The sequence below is a fragment of the Felis catus genome, chromosome E1, assembly GCF_018350175.1.
Source record: "Felis catus isolate Fca126 chromosome E1, F.catus_Fca126_mat1.0, whole genome shotgun sequence".
Classification (NCBI taxonomy): Eukaryota; Metazoa; Chordata; class Mammalia; order Carnivora; family Felidae; genus Felis; species Felis catus.
Window position 1 is genome coordinate 30,960,970 of NC_058381.1, and position 9,826 is coordinate 30,970,795.

Sequence of the window (9,826 nt, forward strand, 5' to 3'; positions counted from 1 at the left end):
CCCTCGTATCATGCTCTCCTTGTCCTTTATAAGCTTCTTCACACTGTGCTTAATTAAATGGTGACCTGTGCCATCGTTTGTTTAATGTCTGTCTCCCCTGCTAAATGCTTCTCTTACTGTCACGTACAGTGCCTGGAACACAAGAGGTGCTCACAAAGTGTTTTTGAATGAATGACTGAAAACCAACAAGTGAAGAAAGGGTGAAAATGTCAGGTGCTGAGTGTGCCCCTCTTCTAAGAAACATGTCCATTCCAAGACCCAGTGACCTGCTCACCCACATCACTCCCTGTATGGATACTTGGCATGTAAGCCTCCGTACATAGAGTGTGACCGTGCTACACAATTTTTCCAGGACAATTCCATTTGTTAACAGTGTGCTATTATTAACAACACTTACTTTGGCTCACCACACCACCTGTTTAGATAAGGAATTATATAGGCTCTGTGCGTATATACCACACTTTAATAATACTTGAACCGTCTCTTTCTCTCTCTATAGAGGTGAATTGACAAGAGACAGCTTCTGTGTTTTGGTGGCCGTGGTATTAGCAGCAAGAGCTTAAGTTATTAAACCGAGCAGCTTTAATCTGTGAGGTCTCCCGGAGCAGTGGGGATTATTGTATGTTTACCCCAGAGCCAGCACTGCTATTCCAATGAGCTAGAGTTTGCTCCCTGAAATGCCCACACTGGCCCCCTTGCCTTTCTCTAGACCCACTTCCTAACCGTGAAAGATGTGATGGAGTTTTACTTGGAGATCGACCCTGTCACCTTGAACTTGATCATCCTAGTAGCAAGCTACGTCATCTTGCTCTTGGTATTCCTCATCTCCTGCGTGCTGTATGACTGCCGAGGCAAGGACCCCAGTAAGGAGTACGCTCCTGAGACCACTCTTGATGCCCAGCCCTCCATCCACTTGGTGGTGATGCAGCAGAGCACGTCAGGGGACCTCTGGGCAAGGAAGCCCAGCCTTCATTTTGGGGATCCTGTTCCATTAGGGAAGAAAAGCACAATGGTGTGAGGTCGGCCAAGGGCTACTGGGGACAGAGCACTAGACATTCTGGACAAACTGTTCTCCACGTGGCTGCACTGGTCTTGCTGGGCTATGTAAGTGGGAGTTCTGCCTTACCTTCTACGTTCTTGTCACCCTCTTTGTGGATGAAGCAAACATTTAAGGTAAGAAGCCTGAAGCGGCCTTTGGTCAAGTTCTACAGATGCAAAAATCTCATTAATACTCTTGTATAGTGATGTTGGTTGTTGGTCCCTTCCTGGTGATGCCCCTGCCATTTCTAGGAGAGATTGACATTTGATAGGAAACTCCTTCTTCCCTCCTAGGTTCTTTGGCTGGTCTAATAACTACATTGACATAAAACAGATGAATAGGAGAAAAACAAGTTTAATGTTTACCCTTGGGGCCCTATAAAAAAGATGAGACTCAAAGAAGTGACCAGGGCGGGCAGATTTTATGTCCTTTAGACAAAAAAAAAAAAAAAAAAAAAACCAACAACCTGTGAAGAATTGACAAAGCAAAAGCAAAGAAGTTTGGAGAAGTTTGGGTTTGGGATAGTAAATTAGTGAAGATGTAACAAGATTTGTTGATATAGCTTTCTTGGACCCAAATTCCCTATTTCTGGTGACAAGAATGTGTTGTGGCACCTTCGCCTTGGGACATTTATATCCTGCTTTCAAGGAGACAGAGGAGCGTCAGAGCATCCTTCTTGTACTAGCTCTTTTTCAAGTAACTTTTTTTCAAAATAATTAATATGCCCAAATGTCATATTTTGGGGCAGCCTCTTCCACGCCCCCTGAAAAGGTTTAAAACACAGAGTGCAATAGTGTGTGTCTGTGTGTGTGTGCGTGTGTGTGTGTGTGTGTGTGTCTGAGTGATGAGGAAAGAGCCTAGCTCAAATCTATCCTATACTCAGCAGATTACCTCTTTACAAGGTAACCATTGAAGTTGTCCAGACTTAATATTATTATTCTTTGTATACATACCAGCTCCTCCCATTCTATTCCCCCGTGTGAGTCATGGGGGGCGCAGTCATCTTAGATCATAGTGGCTAACTGACAAAGCTTGGAGCCTGGGTTCAAACCCTCTCTCCTCCACTCACTAGGTGTGTGACCAAAGCCACCTCCTTGTGCCCCAAGGCTCATGGTAAGACCTCCAGGCCGTCTGGGTATTTAAATGAGTTATTTCACTGAAAGCACTTGAGACAGTTCTTGGCACATAAGGTTAGCTTATTATTCATGCTTATTAAAATTTTTAATTATTACTATATAATGATACTCCCTTTCATACTTCTCATCGAGATGCTTAATCTCCAGTCCTGTTCCAGTACAAAGTTACTGAAGACTCACCACAAAATGTTGAGGCCCATCGTGTTTTAGTCCCCTCGCCCCCCGAGCACCACTCTCTCCCTTTCTTTGTTACTGTTAACTAATAGACTTGTTTCCCTGCTCACTCATCTATTTCCATAATTTTGAATTTCTCCTTCCAGTGTATGTTTTTATTAATCCTCCCCTTCCCCGAGCTCAAAGTAACTTGCATATCCACTTAGCGATTTATTAAACCCCTTCTTCCAATCTGGCTGTGTGTAGAAACACAAAGAAACGAGTGTGTCGTGACTGCCCCCTCTCATCTTTGCTGCCTGATAGAGAAAGGAGGAGTCAGGCATGGCTTAGCCCATGAAGGACAAGGAAGCTTGTAGATGCTCTGACGGTCTACACAGCGTGCAGGAGTCCCTAGAGACAGAAGTGCCTACCACACAGAAGGAGCTCAGGAAACATTTAAATAATGTTGAATGGCCAATCTCATCTTCGACTCAGGCATCAAAGATAAGATTATTTGCCTTGAAAAATAAGCAGCTATTTTTCTGGAAGGACCAGCAGACGTTGGGGGTTTGAAGGGTAAACCAGGAAATGTCATTTTAGATAGAAGGAATAGCATGAACAGAGCTTGGAAGCAGAAATCATAGGGTTCACTGACTACGAAAGCCTGAGGGCTTCCAAAACTGTTAAGAAAAAATGAGAAATTAAATTTCGATTTATCCCAGAGAAAACTGAAGAGGAGGGACTGACCCACCCTGCTCTGCCGATTTCAGCGATGGGCGTTGTTTTGCCTTGGGATTGTTAAGTAGCCATACGAAAAATAAAGATAATCCAAGTTATTTTGTTTTCAGATTTTTAAATATTTATTTCGAATTCTGTTTCACATTTTTATCAGAAAAATTATATTTTCTCTTAAACATGTGATTTTAAAATTATATTGAAAATCCTGCAGAGAGTTTTTTTTTTTCTTTTATGGTCGAGAAGTCATCTCCACCTTAATAATGAACATACAAAATGAATAGGAAAAGACAGCAAATTCCTAAGCAGCTTCTAAGAACCTGCCCTCTACCGTAGCATGAGCTTCACATGGGCTAACCTTCTCATTCCTTGTCCCTATCATGGGAATATATAGATCGGTGGACATAAGAAAAATGTATCCATGGAGAAAAAAAAAAATCAGTAGACCATAAAAAAAAAGTGATAATAATAGTTAATTTAGTTTTTTGAGAAAGAGAAATACCAAATGTTAAATTCTTATTTTTTTTTTGGTTAAAATTTTTTAATGTTTATTTATTTTTGTGAGAGAAACACACACAGGTGTGAGCAGGGGAGGGACAGAGAGAGAGGGAGACACAGAATCCAAAGCAGGCTCCAGGCTCTGAGCTGTCAGCACAGAGCCCAAAGTGTGGCTTGAACCCACAAATGGCGAGATCATGACCTGAGCTGAAGTCAGCGCTCAACCAACTGAGCCACCCAGCTGCCCCAAATTCTTATTTTAGAGTTAAGAATATGCAGTAAACATTCACTTGACTTTTTTTTAAATGGAAATATTTTCATGTATGTTTCAATTCCATATTGGAGTCAGTTGAAGAGGAAAGATTAACATGGAGGGTAGAAAAATAAATTCCAAGGAGAAGAAGAAGAACAACAACAATAACAACAAACCACCAAATAATAGTAATAATAACAACAACAACAACAACAGATAAGGGGAACAGAAATAAAGTCAGGGGAGAGAGATAAAAGAAGGAAACTAAAAAGACTCTAAGGTGAACATCGGAATATAAGGTATTAAGCTTTTCTTCCAAGCTTCTGGTTCATTTGATTTGTGGCTCATTCAATTTGTGTTCTTCAGGAAGGAACCAGCTTCTCAGCATTTAAAACAATCTTTTCTGTCTAGAATGTACGCTTAGAATCTTAGGAGAGCTACAAAAGCCTTTCAGCATTTTGCTAATGAGGAAAGCAGCCCGGAAGGAAGACCGTTGTCCCCAAGAGGACTTGGCTTTAGAGCCAGGACTAAGATCCTGTTATTCCCGTTTCCCTTCTATCACCCTGCCTCCCCCCACCTCACCCCACCCCCTCCCTCCCCACACAGGGCTCTTTCTACAGCACCATCTCCTGCCTGCTTGTATTGTAAAACTTCATAACTTATTTCTTATCTTTTAAATAAAGCTTTATTTCCCAGTGGAATGGTTTATTGCACAGCTGTGAAGCTGTAACTAACGTTTTCAAACCCGGTGGAATGGATTGCCGGCTAGAACCAAGAAGTCCCTTTAACAGTCAAATACGGCATTATTTTTGTTTCCTGATGGGATCAGAACTTCCTTAGTCCACCTCTTTTCAATACATTATTCTTCCATCACGCACAATTTGTATAAAAGCAAACGCAACATTGTGGCCTGATTTGGACAAGAGCTGTGGGAAGGTCACAAGCAAAATGCTTCCGGCCCAAGATAAGGGAGGGCGGGAACGGAGATGTATCACGGATCTGTTACATGCCAAACGCTTGGTATTCGTATCTCATTTCATCCTCACTCTCCCCTGGGAGATGGACACAATGAAAACTGGTTAAAGATAAGGAACCGGAGGCCCAGGGAAGCTGTAAGGTTCAGGCAAGGCCACACAGCTAGTACACATGGGAAACAGGATTTGAACTCAGTTCTAAACGTGTGGTTTTCTGCTACCTGTTTTTTCCCAGCTGTTCCAGAAGAGTAGCCAGCCAGCGTTTGCTCCACATCACCTCTCCCACGCGCTAGAACTGGGTACCCAAGAAGTTGCTGCATAAACGTCTGGTCAATAATCTAATGGCCTTTCAGATTTTCTCCTCTGAATAAGATAACCAAAGTTTCCATCAGAGGAAAAATAGTTATTATAATTTGGCCAGAACATTATCTCCTGGTGTTTTAGAAGTCACCAAGATGGAGTGGTCTAAGATGGGCTTTGTAACAGAAATGTCAACCTCAAGGCCCGTCTGTCACTACATGCTGTTGAGCCTTTCGGGCATCACTTAGCTTCCTAAGCCTTTTTTCTCACCTTAAAAATGGGTATAATGCTAATGCCGGCAAGGCTTAGAATAATATACATAAAGTACCTGGTGTAGGTAGGAGTTCAACAAAATGAAGGCCATGATTATTATACAAGAAGATATGGTGAAAATAAGTAGGGGAACTCATCACTTGAAGGCCAGATAGCAAGAGCAGGTCCAGGCTCATTTATGAGAGCATTGAAAAGAAGGAGTGCGAGGTTGAGACTTGTCACATGAAGTAGAAATTTGGACATAAGGGAAAGTGATGGGCTGAATTGTGTCCCCCTTTCCAAAATTCATATATTGAAGTCTTTACCCCAGTAGTCCGGAATGCAATCTTATTTTGAAATAGGATCATTACTTGTGTAATTAGTGAATACAAGGTCCTACTGGTGTAGAGTGGACCCTTAATCCAATATAACTGGTGTCCTTATTTTAAAAAGGGAAGTCTGGACACTAACATGCACACAAGGAAAACACCGTGTGAAGATTAGAGTCATGTGACCACTTGCTGAGAAACCACCAGAGGATACAGAGGCGAGCCTGGAACAGATCCTTCCCTAGTGCCTTGGGGGAGCACAGCCTTGCTGACACCTTGATGTGAGACTTCCAGCCTCCAGACTGTGAGACAATATGCTTCTGTTGTTTAAGCCACTCAGTTTGTGGTACTTTGTTAAGACAGCCCTTGCAGAATCATACCGTGTCTAAAGGGAATGCTTAGTACAGGTGATAGGATGCTTAACATTTCAAGGCCCTATAGGATAAGTGACATAATTCTTTTGGATGTGACAGCAGCACGTTGAGTTAGGGCCTTGGGCAGAAGCTAAAAGTCCAAGCTTTGTCAGAGTTACCTAGGAAATCGACCCTGTACACGCAGAGTAACCATTTGTTGTGTTTTTAAGGAGGGTAGACTACAAGGGGGAGAATGTCTTTAGGAAGAAAATGTCCTTGTGGTTTTGCTAGATAAAGTGTGAAGGATACTTGTTAAGAGTGAGGAACTCTCAGTTCTATAAAGAGGAGCAAGGAACAAGTCAACAAAGAAAAGATGTTATGGAGTCCAAGTGCAAATCTACTGGGTTGAAGCAAAACAAGATCAGAACTAGCCCTAAAGAATCCCAATCCTTTCAGACAATAGTATCCATAGGTTATATGTCTACAGTGTCCCATAGATCCTTTAGAAGCCGCTTAGTGAGTGCTGGCTCAATTATTTAAGATTAAGTGACAATTTGTAGGGGGCGGAACAATTATTCTTACTTTAGAGACGAAGGAGTCTCGTGTCGCTTTGTATAAACCTTTCAAATAACAGAATGGGATGAACAGAACCCAGGGATTCTGGCTCAGTCCTGAGCTTGCCCTGTAATTCCATAGCTACCCAGAATATACTATACAGAGTAAAGGAGTGATTCAGCAAGCTGGATGCAGAAAGTCCACGCTTTTGTGAACATCTCTCACTATCTTTAACTTCTGGGGAAGCACAGGATAACACAGTCCTCTTGATTAGGGCAAAAGTCCCCAAGAACTAGAGGGTAAAGTCCAGTACAGCTCAAGGGAATCAAGGACAGCTTTTTTTTCTCATGACTTCATCCTCCCTGAGAACACCAGTGGCTGAAATATAGAAACTAGGAGCGTGTTTATTATCTACCTTATTGTAACAGTTCATTTGGACTTTAACCTTCTTGGGCTGTCAGTGTTTCAGATAAGGGCTTTGTGACACCAGGATTGAGAAAGATCTCAGCTATTTCACATCTTCCCGAGCTAATGGGAAGTTGTTTGCACATATTTATTTTTTGGTTCGAGGTTTGTCTCTACTCAGAAACGCCAGCCCTGTGCTGGGATCTGCTGGCTCTCTGTTTGGCACAACTCAGCCTGGTGGCCTTATCTGCAATCTCAAGCTGACAGAGGTGGGAGGCTCAGGAAATACTAGAAAGATGAAGACTTGTTTGGAAGGACGAAGGGAGAGAAAAGCGTGCTGCCCCAAGGGAGAGCTGAAAATTGCGCAAGAGTGGCTCAACAGAAATGTGGCGGTGGAATTTGGAATCTGAACTGTTTGTCAGAATTGATTAAGACATTCTCACCATGGCAATTTATCAGTGAAAAGCAACTTGCCATTAAGGCAGGAGGAAAGCCAATATTATCATAAAACTTTGGTGAAAAACATGCGTGTGACAGTCCTCATACACATGCTCGGGAGGAAAAGGAGATCTAGACAAGGAAACAATGGTTTTGTCAACATCAACAAGACTGAATTTGACAACTCTTACCATCAAAAAAGTTTCCCTATATCTCACCTATGTCTCTTCTGTTCTTACCCTTTACACTCCTTTTCTCTCATTTACCTCTGTTGGGTTTGATAAAGAAGCACTGTTTATACAGTGACTTATACCACTGTGTCTCCTGAAAGAATGCAATCAGATCAGATCACAAGGTATACTGAGTAAACAGCTGGCTCATGGATGGGGTCATAGCATCTTGGCGAGCTGTGCCAAAAATCATTTGTTACTAAAAGTAAACTGCCTAAGTTTATGCACGATTCACCTATTTTTAGATAGGGGGTGAATCGAAGGTTATCCCAATCATAATGCCATCCTCACTTCTGGGCACTCCAATGTCATTGCTTCAGAGTTACAATTCGTGTGGAAGCAACTGCATATCCTTACTGACCACTTCTCTATTTGACAAGTATTTGTAAAGCACCTACTTTGTGCGGGTCTCCTGCCAGGGCCAGGAGGATACCTCATGTACATGACCCGTCCTCGTGAACCTTGCCAAGTGGAAGGAAAAGCTACTATGTACCTTGTATATGATGTCATTACCTTTACTACAACCCTAAGAGGTACCGCTGTTTTCCCAATTTTATATATTTTGGCGGCTAACACTCTAAAGCCCATTCTCCAAACCAGTGGCCTCCAAACTACCGAGCATGTATTCCTTTCAGTAAAGATGATTTCAGCATTCACCTGTGTGCATGTGTATACTGTATCTATCTAAATAAATATACGTGTACATATATTTAAGTTATTTATGTTTAAATCCATATAGATTTACGCATTATATATACACATATATGTACATTATGTGGATCTTCCTGTACACCTCACCTTGGAGTCTCTCCACCACTTTACCACATGGCCTCCTGATTTTGTCTGTGTATAAATGGAATAATCTACCTCCGTTCTCCCCTCCCCACCCCCCACCTAACATTAGGTTTTGCTCTGGATGAGTGGGAATGGGAACCCTATCTAACAACTTAATCTAGAAAATGTATCTTTAAAATATTTTTAATGTTTTTTTTTTTTTGAGACAGAGACAGAGCGTGAACAGGGGAGGGGCAGAGAGAGAGAGACACAGAATCTGAAACAGGCTCCAAGCTCTGAGCTGCCAGCACAGAGCCCGACACGGGGCTCGAACCCACGAACCGTGAGATCATGACCTGAGCCGAAGTCGGACGCTTAACAGACTGAGCCACCCAGGCACCCCATAGAAAATGTATTTTTTTTTAAATAAAAAGCAATCATTTTCAAGTTTACACTGCATCTTTGTATTGCTAAAGATGTTCTGGCAGAATTCCTTGATGAGTTTTTTTATATGCAAAGGTGAATTTGACTGGCTCTGTAAATTCTACTCATCTGCTTTGAATTCTCTTTCCTGGGAGGGATCTTAAGTCCCTCCAACAAAAGAATGAGTGTCTTAGATATGTTTCAGCACCAATAAAGGACTGCATACATCAGTAAACCTCTGTCCTTCGGTGATGACTTTGTTGGAAAAAGAAAGGAGACTTTTTACTTCAGCTGTAGAATAGGAATTACACTCCTATGGAAGCAAAGTGCCCCAGACACAGGAGGGAGGCCCGTGGGCTGCTCCGATGTCCCAAGCAGGGAGGGCTGGGAATGCAACGGATAGTCTTCTAATGAATGGAGCCATGGAGGTGAGGCCAGGGCTGTCACTAGCTGTCTCCGGAGGCACTGTGAAAAGGAGGGCTGAGAAGCTGGATCCACAGAGATGAGACCTTCCAGCCCCACCCCATCACCCGAACTTCCTCGTCTGCTGTGGAGACCTTTCTCGAAAGTGGATGCAGCTTCCTCCTTGACTGGACACTGCCCTTGCCTCCTCTGGGAGCTGGGTTCTCATCCATATTTCCACTTCTGAGGGACAGCCCGGGGGCTACTAATTGTAACCCAGTCATTAGCTTCCTGGGAGGCATTGGGCCTCATTGGCTCATCTGCGAAAAGAAAGCACCAGAGTTAATGAACAACCTTCAAGGGTCCTTCCAGCTCTGGGAGTTTTGACCCTGCATTTGTCCTTTTTCCTGACCTTTCCTCTCTTCCCACACTCACCTTTTAGAATGAAGCCGCTAGGGACAGGAGGATTTGTTCTGAAAACTTCCTCCAGTTGGGACATTGTTGTTGATCAGGGAGCTGCAAAGGGAAACTTAACAGACAGTTGAGTCCTTTTCTTTCACAGTATGCATGCACATAC

General features: G+C 42.7%; 1 protein-coding gene across 1 annotated transcript; it reads left to right on the plus strand.

Moving 5' to 3' along the window:
* The first annotated feature begins 635 nt into the window (after positions 1-635).
* Positions 636-8,704, plus strand: LOC123382027 (small integral membrane protein 36-like). The gene is made up of 2 exons (XM_045044986.1): positions 636-1,173; positions 8,655-8,704. The coding sequence occupies exon 1, from the start codon at positions 737-739 to the stop codon at positions 1,016-1,018; it is 282 nt and encodes a 93-aa protein (XP_044900921.1). The 5' UTR covers positions 636-736; the 3' UTR covers positions 1,019-1,173; positions 8,655-8,704.
* Positions 8,705-9,826: the final 1,122 nt, after the last annotated feature.